Source organism: Ixodes scapularis, unplaced genomic scaffold (genome assembly GCF_016920785.2).
Source record: "Ixodes scapularis isolate PalLabHiFi unplaced genomic scaffold, ASM1692078v2 PGA_scaffold1__304_contigs__length_218370807, whole genome shotgun sequence".
Classification (NCBI taxonomy): Eukaryota; Metazoa; Arthropoda; class Arachnida; order Ixodida; family Ixodidae; genus Ixodes; species Ixodes scapularis.
In genome coordinates this window covers 126,855,128-126,870,568 of record NW_024609846.1, presented here as the reverse complement: position 1 = coordinate 126,870,568, position 15,441 = coordinate 126,855,128, and the positions used below count along the sequence as shown (strand labels likewise).

The following is a 15,441-nucleotide window of genomic DNA, read 5'->3' as shown; positions in this document are numbered from 1 at the left end:
TGCGAAAGAAACGAAAGGAATGAGCAATTTCAAGTCGTTTTGGCACAAACGCGCAGACGCAAAAGCAACACGGGTTATGCGATGTTGGAATTCACACCTTTCAAAATGAACACACGCCTGTGAGATGGAGATCATGGACTGAACTGCAGGACACATTAATACGCGGCGCCACAGAACGCGTCATCGACTGGTATGTTGGCCACGTCCAGAAAACTGGTCCCTCCATTTCCTCCTGACGACGACATAAAAGTATCATGCTGTCGCCGCGGCCGCAATCCTGGCAGTGTCACAGCAGCTGAGCTCGATTTGGCAGACGCCCCCTTTGCTTCAGGTCGCTCTGCTGGCTTGACAGTCCACGCGGAAGCTTCGGCAACCAGGGCCCGTTTGCTCGAAGCTGGTTAACTAACCGCGGTTAACCGGATTTCCCTACGAGGGGGAATTTTGGGTCACGTGACCGGCAGAGTAACGACGGCGGGGAAACATGGCGGAGCCCCGGTGAGTGAGCACCGCTCTCGCTTTGGAACTAATACGTCGTAGTAGCTGCAGTAGCGGGCGCGTTAGTCAGCAATGAATGGTGCAGGAGGTTTTCGCGTTGCCTTACCTCACTTAAAACGCAAAACATGACTAATGACCTCGCCGCATTTTTTAGATAGACTTTCGACTCTGGCCGTTCCTAAGCCTAAATGAACGCCATAGTTGTCGGCATGGCAACGTCTTTGGAAAGTGGACTGTCTTGACTCAATCGGCCGGGTATTGATAGCACACAAAAGCAGAGAGCGTTCCCATAGACCTTTTGCTAAATTTGAAAAGCACCGAGGTGCATGCTACGGGTGTAGTTACACGCGCTGCACCTGCTGGTGTCTGCAGTAATAACTGTTCTGAAGCAAAAAGCCTAAGACAAATTTTGCCGTGCACGCGCGTTCGTCAAAGATTTATTATGATTATTTACTTTAAATCTTTTATAAGTGGAAGGCCAGCGCGCGCGGATCGTAGAATTACACTTCCAGCGTTCTTCTCGATGTTCGGGTTATTTACGAATAGGTCAGTTTTCAGTGGAGCCGAATTACAGGTTTTTCAATTTATGACGGTGTTATATACAGTTCTTACATGCTGGCCAATTATGCTACCGGTGTACCGCCCGCCTTTCACTGCTTACTTCTTTCTCATCGTTTCTAGGACTCGACTTCGTCGTCCTTTTTCGAACTCGGAAGGATATTTCAACCCAAGCTTTTCTTCACTTCATACAGCCAAATATTCAGAAGATTTCCAAACAAGGGTTAATTTAGTTTTACCTTGCCGATTATTTGTACCACGAGCAATAAAAATTGTTTCTTAAGCTCAAATGTGCGTCGCGAAAACAAGGCAGCGGGCATTTTTTGAGGCCCCCCTTTTCGGGAACCTTTCCACGGAAGCCACGTATATTAGATACAGCCAGTAGGTGACACCAGCTACCACCCCATAATAAAACACGGAGCTACCGCTCATCCAGCCGTCGTCAAATTTGGCTAGGTACTTGTAGGTACCTAGTAGGGAAGGGCGGTTAACTTTTAACCGCGGCTAAAGTTAACCGGCTTCGAGCAAACGGGCCCAGAAGTCGGGACGCCGCGACCACGACGATGACGACACTCGCTTTCGCTCGTACTTTTTGTAGGAACGTCTACAACCAACCTGACGTGCCCGGCTCCTGCGACGCCGTTTGCTGCCACTTTAGAACCACTTTCGGTGCATGGGCGGGATAGGACGGTAAGCGGACCGATCCAAGACGCGTTCAATGCACCATACTATGCGGGGCGCAAGTTAGTCTGCATCATTTCCAGGGGTTGTGGTGACGTTAGAACACCTAGCTCTGATTGGCTGTGATTGAAGAATAAAGGGTAGACCTCAAGGCAGCTTGCTTTGAGGTCTACCCACTATCCTTCAATCGGAGCCAATCAGACCTCGGAGTTCTAACGTCACCACAACTCCTGCAAAAGAAGCAGACGAACTTGCACTCCACGTTAGCAGACACCGACAGCTCAAGAAACGCAGGACGTGGCAAGCCCCAAGCATCTCATTATCGCAGCGTGGCCAATGAGGTCGCGGCATTAACCGATAAGAACACGGGAGAACCAATCACGAAGCAGGATAAGCCACGTCCTGCCTTTCTTAAGCTGGCGGTGACTAAGAGGGGCCACTTTGCGGAGCGGAAGTTCGTCTGCTTCTTTTGGGGGGGGGTTGTTGAGACGTCAGATTGCCGAGCTTTGATTGGCTTAGATCGAAGGTTAGTGGGTAGACCTCAGCTAGCATCGAGGTCTACCCACTATCCTTCCAATCGGAGCCAATCATAGCTCGGCGTTCTGACGTTACTGCAGCTTCTCCAATAGAAGGAGACGAACTTGCTCTCCGCATACACATACTTTCGCGTTCCAATCGTCGTGCAATCCTAATGGCAAAAAAAAAAAAAAAGACAACCGTTTGCTTGTTTGGTTCTTGAGACTGCATGGCCTCTGGAGGACGGTATATACAGCTCGTGTCTCTCCGCTGGTGAAACTGGTTAACGGCAGATCGAACATTGGTGTTGAATGGCACAACGAAAAGTACGAAAACCTAGAAATGGTAGGGCAGCGGACAACCTGGAACTTACTATAGATCTTTACAGCGCTTATCACACAGGAGAAAAATGCTGAGTCACGGGGCTGTGGACGCATGCGCGTCGTCTCATATTCCGTTGAAAAGAGAGCTACTGCGCACGCTCAGAACGCTCTCAACAGCCAAGTAGACAAAGATGGCAGCCCACAGAAGGCGATTATTGGAAAGGTTTATAGGACGATTGCAAGCAGGGCATCTAACGGCCGCCATGCCTCTGCTCGTGCCGAAGAGTACATTCAACTGGCCATATGCGAAACTGTTTGAAAGTATGTCAATACTCTGTGCGCTGCCATCGTTGTTGCGTCGAGATTCCTCTCTTGTTTATCAATTTCGTAGCGTTGTCAGTAACAATCGAGGCCCACATGCTCACCGTCATCGATCCTCACCCACACCTGCGAGCTAATAGCGTTGTTTGACGAGCGCCCTTCTTGCGCATGTATACGCGCTCGTCGCCCCACCGGTCGCAGGTTTCTCGCCGCAGCCAACATAGCGCACGTACACTTCAGCTCGATATCTGGCTTTGAATGCCGGCAAAAGCACGGGCGCAGGCGCCTGGTTTTCGAAAGCGCTTTCTCTGCGTGAGTGCTTGTGCGAGCGAAGTACTCTTCAGAACTACGCTTTCGCGCCCTGGCCTTTGACAACGCAGGGGCTAACTGGTGAGACGGAGCATGCCCTTCGGCTCCCCACTAGATAGCGCTGTGCATTTCGCATATGGTCTATTACAAGCTTGTCATAGCTACGTTCACGCGCTCTGCACGTGCTTGCAAGCATGGGGCACCAGTCGGGCGACATGCTTGCAATTGTCTATTTACTCGGGGGTAACTTCCTATGGTCATTGGGAAGAAGTGAATAGTGTGCCTGCGCAACCTCCATTGGTGCTCAAGGTGCGCGATCTGAGGAGGGCCTGTGGCTTTGAATGGATTGTCCCACAAAATCGTGGGCGACCAAAATCGTCGCTCTGTCGTCGGTCTTTCGAGACTGGCTAAGATTTCACTTAGACATCTTTAGTAAGATTTAGTCTGACGTAGTCGAGGCAAGTAAGGATAATATCAAAGATCAACTTTGACACATGTTGTTGTCGAGCAAACAATTATTACAGGCATCTACCGCGCTTTTGCTACCCGCATATTCAAACTCCTCGTTCTTAACTGATGATAGGCAGCCAGAGTTACATCATCGATTGAAATCGTTGCCGTGACGTCACCGGCAAGAACTAGTGTTAGAGGGTGCCACTTAAACATCTCGCCGTTAGTTTGTCTCTCGTCCCCAACGCAGATGGGTGTGCCTTTGAATGTTTCCAATAGAGGTAATGCTATCGGAAGGGGTCATTCTTTGCGACGAACGTGAGCATAAAGCGTTGGTCTTTAACCTACAACCCTGCCATGTTCACACGACCCGCTCATTGGTGGCCTCTAACCGTCCTCAAACAAAGATGCATGTTGCTTCTTAAGTGATCCTTCAACCTTCCCAACCATCTATTCTAACACAAAGAAACCAGCCAGGACGATCACCCAGGTTAATTCTTGTCTACCTGTTCTTTCCTCTCTGTCTTCTTCAGCTGATGCTGTATAAGAAGACAGTGTTTCCCTAACTCCCTTTTTTCAACAGCACGTACACGCCGCGACACTGTTAGCCCGAACAAGCAATCACCAGTTGTAAAGCATGAACTGCTTTTAACGATACCCCAATCCCTAAATTTTCCTCGTCCGTCCGTGCATATTCCGCTACATTTAGCTGGGACGTCACGTGACCTAACGTCACTTGATTTATACGCCAAGCGGGGAAATCGACATCGCGTTTTCTATACGTAAATTCAGTTTGCCCGCTAAGTTTAGCACGGGTTTTCCAGCGAAATTTAGCGGGGAAATTAACGTCACGTGACTTATACAATTCAGTTTCTCCGCTAAATATAGCGGGGAAAATATGACCTAAAGACCAATCCAGTTTTCTCGCTATATTTAGTGGGAAAAATTGACGTCACGCTACCTGATGTCGCGTCACATATACAATTCAAGGCTCGTTCACACAGTTGCGTTCGGAGCGACCACTACGCTTACGAACGAATGCAACCGAGTGGAACGACGAGTTACCATAGCAAGGAAGCGCCAAACGGTCGTTTCGTTCGTGTTCGTTCGCAGCGGAAGGAGTTGAGCCGGGCTGAACTTTTTCGTTACGTTCGGGAACGACGGGAGCGACAGACCAATCACAAGTCGAGGAGAGCTCGGTCGCGCGCGTTGCATGCCGGTCGTACCAGGCTCCTTCTGTCTGCGAACATGGCGTCGGTGGTGATCGTCGCTGTGGACGGCGTGGAGGAAACTCGTCGTTCCGCGTAAATGCGCTATCCTTGACTGTGAATTTTCGTCGCGTGTCGTTATAACCCAGCACGTACTAGAAGGGAAGATGCACCTACTCGTGCGGCGATCTCGTGGCGGCACTCTCAAGACAGTAGAAACGCCCGTGCCGTCGTGTTTGTTCACTTCGACTACAGTGGTGCTTTCTTAGCATTTATGTCTTCGAACATCACCCAAATTTCTTCTTCAGCGCATTTCATGCGTGTGCTCAAGTTGAAGGTATTACTGGTGCGTACCGTATAAAGGTAGCAAATTTTCACGTGTTTTCATCACCCGAGGAAGGTGATTAGCGTTAGCAATCCTGAACGCGTTCGCAGCGTCTCGCTCCCAACGTCTATCTGATCACAAAATTATATGTCTACGTTGCTATATCGCTGCTAAGATTACATCGCTTTTTATAATCGTAGAAAAGGCGTGTGGCGGGATTTGTACTGTTGGCAAAGTCGTGTATTAAAAGTCGTGATCGTGCAAGACGGCGTACTGCATCTTTCTTTTTTCCTTTTTTTAACGCGCTACCCTGCAAGCGCATCCTGAGAAATAAAAAAAAAAATAAAGTTTGTGGTCATAGAAGACGGTCTGTCTATTTTCTGTTACGCAAGTAAGTGGCAGCGCGTCCCCTTCTTTTTAGAGGCACCGCTGAAACAGCTGACGGCGGCGGAGAGGCGGTCGCCGTGCTGCCGACGCACTGCGCTTGTTGCAGGCTGTAGGGTTGACGGAGTGTACGCGCGGCGCAGAGCGGTCGTTCCAGTCACAACGGATGCAGTCGTGGATAACGGGTTCGTGTCAGAACTCTAAACCAGCCTTTACACAGCTATTGTAGGCGCAGAGCAGATCTTCGTGACTGTACGCCGTAGCCGAAACCTCCGGCTGCTCCGGTGGACCTCGCGTCGGGCAGGGAACCGTCCGCCATGGTTGTAAGCGTACCTGGGTTGATTACTATTGGCTAGGACCAAGAGCTGAAGCTCGTTTCTCATTGGCTGTTGATTCGTGTGGTTGCATCCGGTTGCATGTGTGTGTACACGTCGCGCACAGTTGTCGTTGAAGTCGCAGCGGTTGCATTCGTTCGTAAGCATATTGGTCGCTCTTAACGCAACTGTGTGAACGGGCCTTCAGTTTCATCGCAAATTTTTGGGCAAATATACGTCACGTGACACACCACATCCCTCTTCCTATCCCACTCCTCACTTACATTTCCCTCTCTTGCCCCTCAATCTTTCCCCTTACCCCTTCCTTCCCTTCCTTTCTCTCCCCTCCTTCCTCCCTCCCCTCCCTCCCTCGCACCTCTCTCCCCTTTCCTCTCCCTCCTCATCCGCCCTTTCCCCCCGCTCCCTCCTTCCTCTCCCTCTCCCCCTCCTTACCCCCTTCTACAGTGCTCTCCTTCTACAGTATTGAATGACTGTGATAAGAACTCCTATAACGGTGAAAAGTGCTCACTTGGGTAAGTAATAAATTTGGAAGCCCGCCAGTACCCTTTCGAAGTAAAAGACAAAAAGCACCATGTCCACTATCGGAGTGTCCGCTATCGCGCAGTGTCCACTCTCGCAGCTTCTGGATCGGCCTCACTGCATACAGCAGAGGAGTGGTGCGTGCTCACCTCCAAGGGGTACGTGGTCCCGCTGAAGGTGTGCTCGGATCCCCGGCTCGAGTTAGCTCCCCAGTGGAAGTGAAGCTGGGCGAACTGGTATTTCCCGCTCAGAGAGTTGCCCTCCACGTACACCTCGCGGTCGGGAGTGCCAGACACCATCGCTGCGGGAAAGAGAAACCGCTCAAGCTTCTTCGTTCACACTGGAGGTTGAACCGCACCCACAGTGAGGCTACCAACGCGGTCGCTTAGATCCAGATTAATTTCAAGCGTAGTTGACAACAACAGCACGTAGATCTTTGTATCGGTTGCAGTACCACGCAGTGAAGATCGAATAGCCCTCAAACGATCCCCGAGTATTTAGGGACCAGACAACAAAGAGATGCATGAGTCCCAGGTAGCACCGTAGTCTGAACTTTGACGATAGCAGCTTAAGAGCGACACTGCGTGGATAATTCAGTCTTATACAAGATACCCGACAAAGTGTTCAAGATAAGTCACTAAATATATGTTTCATTCAGTATTTAGAATACTACTCAAATTACTTTCCCAGCAAAACATTTTGAGCAGAGTTACTTAGGAATGTAATTCAAATACGTTCAGAGATGCTTCCTATTTGTGTAATTAATAACAGCTTCATTGACACCAGACTGCTTTATTTGCAAGTAACAGGGGCAAACAAAATAAAATCGCAGTTCTATCTTATGCAGTCCCAGTATAAGAGGTAGCATCACTAGTGCATGCTACATTATTATATTTTTAGGACAAATGAACAAAAAGATGCCACTCTGCTTAGAACCACATCGCTGAAAATCACATCTTGTGGTTTTATATTGCGCACCTTGGCCGCACTGTTTTACAAAGCGCTGTAGTACGGGGCTCATGTTAAGCAAATTTGGAATACGCAGAAGAATGACTTCGCCTTCCTTAAGTACGTTACCCTAACGCTGCATTTAGATATGACTAAACTTCGATAAGAAGTCCTCAAGGGGACATAGAAAAGCACCGCCATCTTTCTGGCGGTTGTCTGGTGTGGTATTTTTACCCCATACTCCGCTCTATAAGTGCGTCCAGAAAAGCGTCCAGCTTTAAGAGGACTCTTCGATTGTGTTTGAGAGCTCATCCTGCTCGTAGCTTCCTTTCCTTCCTTGTCTATATCCTCGTCGAGCTGTCATCGTTCCTTTACAGACAGCGTTCCCGAGAGTGCCAGACTGGCGAAAGAAATCGTCATTCATGCCATAGGCTTATTCAAACTTGAAAACGTAAACAATAGAACAACTTGCGTCTTTCTTCGGTATAACCTCCTCATTTCCTTTTCTATACAATTTTGATGGCATTTTCAGTGCACCTTTGGTCTAGGCGTTTTTAGCTGTTCAGTGTTCGGTCGTCTCCGATTCAAGCTGGCAATCGGTTCAACTTTGCGCTGGGGTGTGCCGATTCCTATTCCCGTAAAATAATCCCGCCACAGATCTTCCTAAAGATTAAAAAAGTGTATTTGAAATAACCAATAAAATACTAAAAAATATAATTAAGATAGAGTAGCAAATATTTTAGATCAAATCTATTTGCAAAGTACCAAATTTTTACCAAACATATTTGAAATGTACGGTATCTTAAATAGAGTATTTGAGAAAGGCACAAGCCTCGGCTAATTATAGCAGCGTTTGTTACTTCGTGATTTGTTCTCAATTTTCATGATGGGATTTATGCGTAGTTTCGCCCGGTGATTGTTCAGCGGTCAGTATATTTAATTAACCCGATTGATTACAGTGATCTCGGGTGCTTTTACATGGCGTGAATTCGATTGTTTATCCAGAGTTTCCAACGTTAGCGTCATCACTCATATCGCCCTCTGCAGATGCCCACAGATACCCAGAAGCCTTGTCCGCCTTTTTATGGCTGTCCAAGGCGTTTTAGGGGCGAAACTCCTTAGGGTCTAGTCATGTCCGTCCGGCGTCCGTGCTCACATCGATCTTGCTGGTGCTCGTGCTCGTGATCGGGCTCGTGAGCTCACGTGCTCGTGTAGGGCAAAAAAAAATTATGGTAAAAAAAAAAAATGTTTGCGCAGTGGACAGGATTCGAACTTGTGCGGGGAGACCCCAATGGACTTCTAGTCCATCGCCTTAACCACTCGGCCACGACTACGGGACGACTAGGGGGCTCTAAGATGTGTTAGTAACTTAAGAGCTGGGGTTACTATATCGCGTTAAACTTTGCATGTATTGGCTCAACGTTTATAGACGAGAGGGCGCTGCGATCAAGTGCTCAAATGCGTATATAACCATGTTCCATACCACACATTCTTTTTCTGACATGGTTGAAAACGAACGAAAGGCTCGGCATGCTGCGGCTCAACGTCTACGCAGACAAGCACCACCAGAGCTTCGCTCCTATCAACATCATTCACCACGTGGAGATGCGGTTAATTTTTTCTTTAGAGTTTTACGATGCCTTAATGCTCTCGCTTTTCGGCTCATCTTATTCCTAGAGGAATTATTCAGTCGTGAATCATTCAGTCCTTGAAGAAGGTTTCGCTCTTGGGGGACTCAACCGAAACCTTTGCGGGTCGGGTTTCTGAGGCGTGTCCCTTACAGGCGACGAGGGTCCCCAAGGTGGACGACCTCGCCTTGTTTGTTAAGGCACAACTGTGCGAAGAGCTGGAAGTATATATGTGTCGCGTTGCCTCCCGATGTCAAAATTACATGGCGATGCGCCCCGCAAGATTGCGACATTCAGGGTTGCGACATCGGTGAATAAATTTAGGATTGCTCGCTTCACGGACGAAAACATCGGTTCCTTTACGTTATTTTCTTGAGCTCCGTAAAATAGAATTTAAAAAAAAAATATCCAAATTATTTAATGTTACAGCGATGCGCGAGGCGCCGTGTTCTACACGAGTCGCAACGGTTAAAGTTCGACACTGAGTGCCGAAACCATCTTCCACGATGGCAGCCTAAAAATCAACAAGTAATTAAAACAGACACGTCTCGCTAACGTCATTTTTGACAGGCGTATAAGGCAGGCCTTTGAGGCGGCATTGGGCTGCTAGGTATGGCAAAGATATGTACGCTCCCATTTCTGCCAAATTGAAAAACGTCAATTCGAAGGTGCGAAATATTCGAAAAAGTAGTTCAGTCAAGTCATTCGGCACTGGGTAGAACAGGAAATGAGTGGAGTACTGAATACTCATTTCTAAAAAAAATTGAATACATTAATAATACGCGTAAAAGCAACTATTTACTTTCAGGTACTGTTAAGGTAACGGGAGATGCTCACGTTACAATTTTTTTCTACAATTTAGTTGGACAACTAATTCAGAACAATCGAATATAAAAACGTCATTACTAAAACGCTCCAGATGATCGCATTACAGGTGTTTCGCTAAAACTTGTGTCCCCGACAGCTTGCCCTTTGCCGAACAAACACGGGAATATTAGAGACGACATGATATGCATTTGGAGATTGCCTAACAAAAACAAGTGAAGTTCTTAATATTTAACACTATTCCCTCTTCCCGAAAGAAATTGAGGAAGTACCTTGCGAGTAACTTAACATGTGAGCAGTGGCGTCACTAGGGGAAGAGGAAAGAGGAGGCGGGGGGGGGGGGGGAGGGGGGGGGGGGGGGGGGCGGACCGCCTCGAGTGCAGCGCTCAGGGGGGTGCAGCTAGGCAGTGAAAGAGGGGTCGCGGCGGGCCACCACCCGGGGTGCCGCTGACCGTAGTGACGCCACTGGATGTGAATGTAAGTTACTTTAAAAATAAAACATTTAGATTAAAGTATTAAATACTGACTCTTGAAACCATCTGTAAGATGTCATATTACTGACCATGGTATTTAAGATAAAGTAACTTGATCGGAGTACTTAAGTAATGCACAAGTGACTGACTCAAACCGTCGGGCATCACTTAGAGGCGCGAAGGCCTGCCTGGCGTGCCATCTGCGGAGAAGAAAGTGCGACATCTCTCAGTGACAGTACATCATACAAGAAACAGTGTAGGGACTAAGTCAGAGGTCTGTTCCTTTCCTGTATAACGGTCATACAAAAACTGTCTTCGGACTTGTCCGAGTCGTATGCATGAGGCAATCATGCTTGGTGCGTCAGATAATTTTTTTCATCTTGTCTGCACCGGACACTGTGTCTTGTATGGTCTCTCTATATGGGCAATGTGACTCAAGACAACACAAAACTGCTTTGTTTAGTCATCACGAAAATGAGTCGGTGCAGACATTCTACCCCATAGGTCTTGGAAGCACAAATGTCCGGGTGGAAGCACGAAACAAATAATCGACGCTCGGTCCTACCTGTGTGGCCGTTGTTGACGATGATGGGACTCTTGAGCGCCCTGTGGTAGTTGTTGAACCTCAGCGGCCCCATGTTGCCGTCGTAGTCCGTGTACCGTTCGCTGATGTCCACGGGCGACTGGTACTTGCCGCCGCACTCATTGGGAGTGGAAGATCCGAGGTCTAGGTTTGGCCAGAAGTACGGACCTGCAAGGCAAACTCTCAGCTGCCGTTGAAGTGACGAGACCAACTCTGTGGCCGGGGGTGCGTATTTCTAAACGGTAGGCGATACGCGGCATGGCAACGCCGCTCGCACCGGATTGGCTCCTCCTCAAAGAGGACGCTGTGTTGTCATACATAGCAACGGGCGGATGCTGCACCGGCCGGCAGTGGGCACCTTGCGCGTGTATCACTGGAGCGCGTTGTAACCGATACGCGAGCGGCGTCGCCGTGCCGTGTATCGCCTACCGTATACCAGTGATGGGATTGCTGCGCCAAACGTTTACCAAACCTCCCTCCCCGCGAATGCTACGCCCACTTGCATGCAGGGTACCAGCCAGGGCGCTATCCTTACGAGTGTATATGACAGGGCTGCGCAACTACAAAAACGGCGAGGGCCAAACAGAATTCCACTTAAATCCTCACAGGCCGCTGCTGAAAAAAATTGCTCTGACTTGTTGTCGCCGACGGTCGAGAATCATGAGGGCTCGGGTCGGTTTTCTTAACGTATTGAAGAATGTTTTACCAAACAAGGAATAATACAGGTGATTCGGTAATTTCGAATATATTCTAAAAAGTGGCATGAGGACTCGTGAGTGTAAAGCGCTTTATGATTGAGAGTTTATCCGAGAAGTTCTATATTCCGGAGTATACCGATAGGGAGGATTCAGGCGCATCCAATTTTATCTCACTACAACGACACTCTGCCTCTGCTGAAAAAAGTGGATAATTATTCTGGTCAGCAACTCCGACAAAGGCGTTTCGATTTTGGGGGATACAGCGTTCCTGTCCGATTACCCATTTCTCTGCAAGTACCGAGCACGCGCGTTGTGGAACAACCAAAAGAGTTAACAAATGGCGTCAAATTGGAAGCAATATATTCGCGAATATCTAACGTTTGGATCAGCACACATGAAAACTTGCGCTGCTCCCTTTGGCACAACGACACCGTGTTTCCAGCACTTTCATGTGTGCGCAATTGACAAAAACAGACCAATGTTGTTTTTTTTTTTCTTTTTGTAGGTACTAAAAATCTGTGAACAATTCTATGGTGCGCGATAAAATAAGGGCATCTCCTCCTAAACCAATTTAGTACCAGCTTTTTAGTGAAACTGAGTTCGGCGCTTTTTTGGCAAGTGACCTAAATTTTAAGTGGCACTGCGGGCCGCATGTGAACGTATGTTGTGAGGCCCTGGTCCACGAGGAGGCCACATGAGGCCGTTCTGTCGTAGCTTTACCGAGCCCATGAAAGGGCGTCTCGTGACCCTAAGGTCTTGATTTGAACGGTTTCACGAGCCCTGCGTATTTCCTATACCCTGCAGTCTATAGGTTAATAAAAACGGTATAGTACCGGGCGCTATAGTCGGCCACACGAAAAGAATTCGGGGGAGCTATCCTCCCATCCCTTCCCACTTTAGCAGAGCGAACGCTGAAGAAGAGGCGACCTTCTCTCCAGCGTCCGCTCTGCTAAAGTGGAGAGAGGCGCGAGGAGCTTCTCCGAAACTCTTAACTTTTCACTGACTAGGGAAAGAGTGAGGTACCCTTGACAGACCACAAAAAGGGTCTGTTTAATGTCTGCTGGAGGATTGAAAGCTATGCGAAACGCAAGTTCGTCTGCTTCTCGAACAAGGCTTGCGATGATGTCAGAACGCCATGCTCTTATTGGCTGATAAAAAAAAATAAAATAAAGGGTAGACCTTAAGGAGGAGGCATTTAGCATCGAGGTCTACCCACACTATCCTTTCAATCGAAGCCAACCAGAGCTCGGCTTCGTTCTGACGTCACCGCTATTCCTGCGCAAGAAGCAGACGACTTACTCTCCACAAACTCCGTCTCACTTCAAGACCGACTGCAACCGACACCGTATACGGTTCAGTGGAGCCAATCAAGCAGCCCCAAAAGTGCATCGTCAGGGCGCTCGTCGCTTTTGTGCGTTTGTCATCGCCGGCTAAACCAATATCAGGCACAGAAAAGCGCAGGATCACGGGTCATTCGCTGTGCGAGGATGCACTTTTTTTTGCGCCGCTAGATTGGCTCCGTTGAATCGTATAGACCAACTCGACTCACTGACGTCACACGCCACTGCGGTGGCGCTGCTGTCGGTACTGCGCATGCGCAAATGCTTCACTCCTCCCGAATTTGGTTTCTGCGCACGCGCAGTGCCCACACCTCATGATGTGGGCAGAGCGGGCTCCTTTGGAAACACTGTGTTGGTGTATAGTGTCGACTGCAGTCGGACGTGGAACGAAGCGGAGCACAGGTGTGCCTCCATCAGCTGCGACGCAGGGATACCACCGAGATCGCGTCCGACCGTCAGTTTACCACAACAATGACGAAGGCGGGGCGTGCCACTGTTTGCTCCGTCGGCGAGGCTAATTTACTTGGCCAGCTGGCGGGAGCACCTGTGCGTGCAAACAACGCGAGGACAAGCGAGCGATATTCTTATCCATCTAGAGAATTGTACGCGATGTACTGCAGTCAGAAACGGAGTTCGGATTCTGCCAGAAGCGCTCAAGTCGTCGAATTCTTTTTCGCCTGATTACTAAGTTATGTTAAACGAACGGGCCGTGCAAACACATCCCATTTTTTTTTCTTTTTCTTTTTCTTTTTTTTTTTTTTGCGTGGAAACTCGTTTAGTGGTTTTTCTCTCCATTCCGTCTCAACCAATGAAATTTTTTGCTTAGCTCTTTCACGCTATAATGCAATGATTAATTCGCCGTTCCTTAATGCTTACTATTTTCTCGACCACTGTTATATGCTCAAAGTCTTATCCGGGAAAAAACACAATTTCCCACACTCGTATCGAGGGAATAGGGAATTCCACTAAACGAGCGCAATATTGTTATCACAGTGACGGTTCCATCACCAGTACAGATACTCGCTTAATGCTAATGCATTAGTTAAAAAATCTGTTCAGCATTAGATTTGTCAGCCGAGACGATAGGGTTAAAATACTCTCAGGTTCACACGCTGATTCTGAAAAAAAAAAAGGTCTCTGGGATATTACCTTCATTATTTTACATGTGATCTTTTTGTCCACTTGCATGACTTAAGATCGCACTCTACCTATGCGAAGAACAAGTCGCATGCTTCTTGAGCAAAAAATTATGGTGACGTCAGAACAACACCGAGCTATGATTGTTTTTGATTGAAAAAGTAGTGGATAGTCCACAACGCTAGATGTCCTGAGGTCTACCCACTATTTTGTCTTTCTTCAGTCAGCCAATAAGAGCTCGGCGTTCTGTCCTCATCGCCACCCTTGTGCAAGAAGCAGACGAACTTGCCTCCGCATAGGCAGAGAATAATCGAAGTGATTAACACTTTAGTCATCAGGCGTAATAAAGTCTTCCCCTGATTTATATGCATGGCTCTTGTTCTCGAACAAGCTCGTATAATGCTACGGGGCATATACAGGGTGTTTGACTTTCATTTCGTTTAGTTTATAAATCCTTAAGGACCCCAACAGGGACACCACAGTGGCATGCGCGTTTTCGTATCGTCTGCCTTGCGCCTGTTGCACGCGTGGTAACTTTAGCGCACCCCCCGCGCTTCCCACGTGCTTTTAGTCCACTAATTAAAAAGTTAATTAACAGCTGTTAGTTAAGCATGTGACTTATCGCGACTTTTGTCCCACTATATTATGTACCCCCGGCCATATAGCCCACCTGCACCAACCGCGTTAGAGATCGTTTCACGGCTTTGTTTAACCAAAGCTGTTCAAATTAAAATAAAACATCCTGTACGCAGTATAAAACCAATTACGGCGCATTACCCAACTTTCCCCGGAATGCCTTAATATTATTCCCCAGTACATTATTGCTCGCTCCGGGAACAGAACTGTATGCATATTGAGATTATTTTGTCATTGACGTTGTCACATTTCTAGAGAATTGCGTTCGTATGGAGATATTCGGTGATGAAGTCATCCGCCACTTACCAGTTTCGCCAATGTAGGACCAGTGGGTAGCGTAGGAACCTGGGCAAAAAGAAGAAACAAAATGATCATCCAATACTTTGTTTTATGTAAGAAAATAGCATACTCGGACAAGTGAAGAGTCTTTCTGTGTTCAGTTACCAGCGAGACATATTTATTAATCCAAACTTTAAGGAACGTAAGTAGATGCAGCTCTGACATTACCCGCAAAAGCGCGTTCTAACTCAAACAAGCAAGCCCCCGGAATATGCATACCTCTCAGCTATTAGAAGCACGAATATCCCACAATACTTTAGCAGGTTAGCATGAAAATCTCAGATTCTACCTAAGCATGTGCTGATTCTAAGCATCAGAAGAAAAGAACATCGCACCGCACGACAAAAAGTTGACTTTCAGTATAGGTGCGTGGGTGTGGTGTTGCTGAAAGAAAGGTGTTTCCGCAAACT

At 47.8% G+C, this 15,441-nt stretch overlaps 1 protein-coding gene and 1 long non-coding RNA gene across 2 annotated transcripts in view; one reads left to right on the top strand and one right to left on the bottom strand.

Moving 5' to 3' along the window:
• Positions 1-15,441, top strand: part of LOC121836151 — a 197,171-nt gene that overhangs the window by 31,724 nt on the left and 150,006 nt on the right. Inside the window, exon 2 of the long non-coding RNA XR_006077805.1 lies at positions 1,652-1,743. This is a non-coding gene — a long non-coding RNA (uncharacterized LOC121836151). The remainder of the gene's footprint in view (positions 1-1,651; positions 1,744-15,441) is intronic.
• LOC120846751 (carbonic anhydrase 2) overlaps positions 1-15,441 on the bottom strand; it is a 143,394-nt gene that overhangs the window by 12,924 nt on the left and 115,029 nt on the right. Inside the window, exons 2-4 of the mRNA XM_042290940.1 lie at positions 14,999-15,037; positions 10,864-11,049; positions 6,574-6,725 (exon numbers count right to left, since the gene is read on the bottom strand). Of these exons, the coding sequence (XP_042146874.1) occupies positions 6,574-6,725; positions 10,864-11,049; positions 14,999-15,037 (377 nt within the window). The remainder of the gene's footprint in view (positions 1-6,573; positions 6,726-10,863; positions 11,050-14,998; positions 15,038-15,441) is intronic.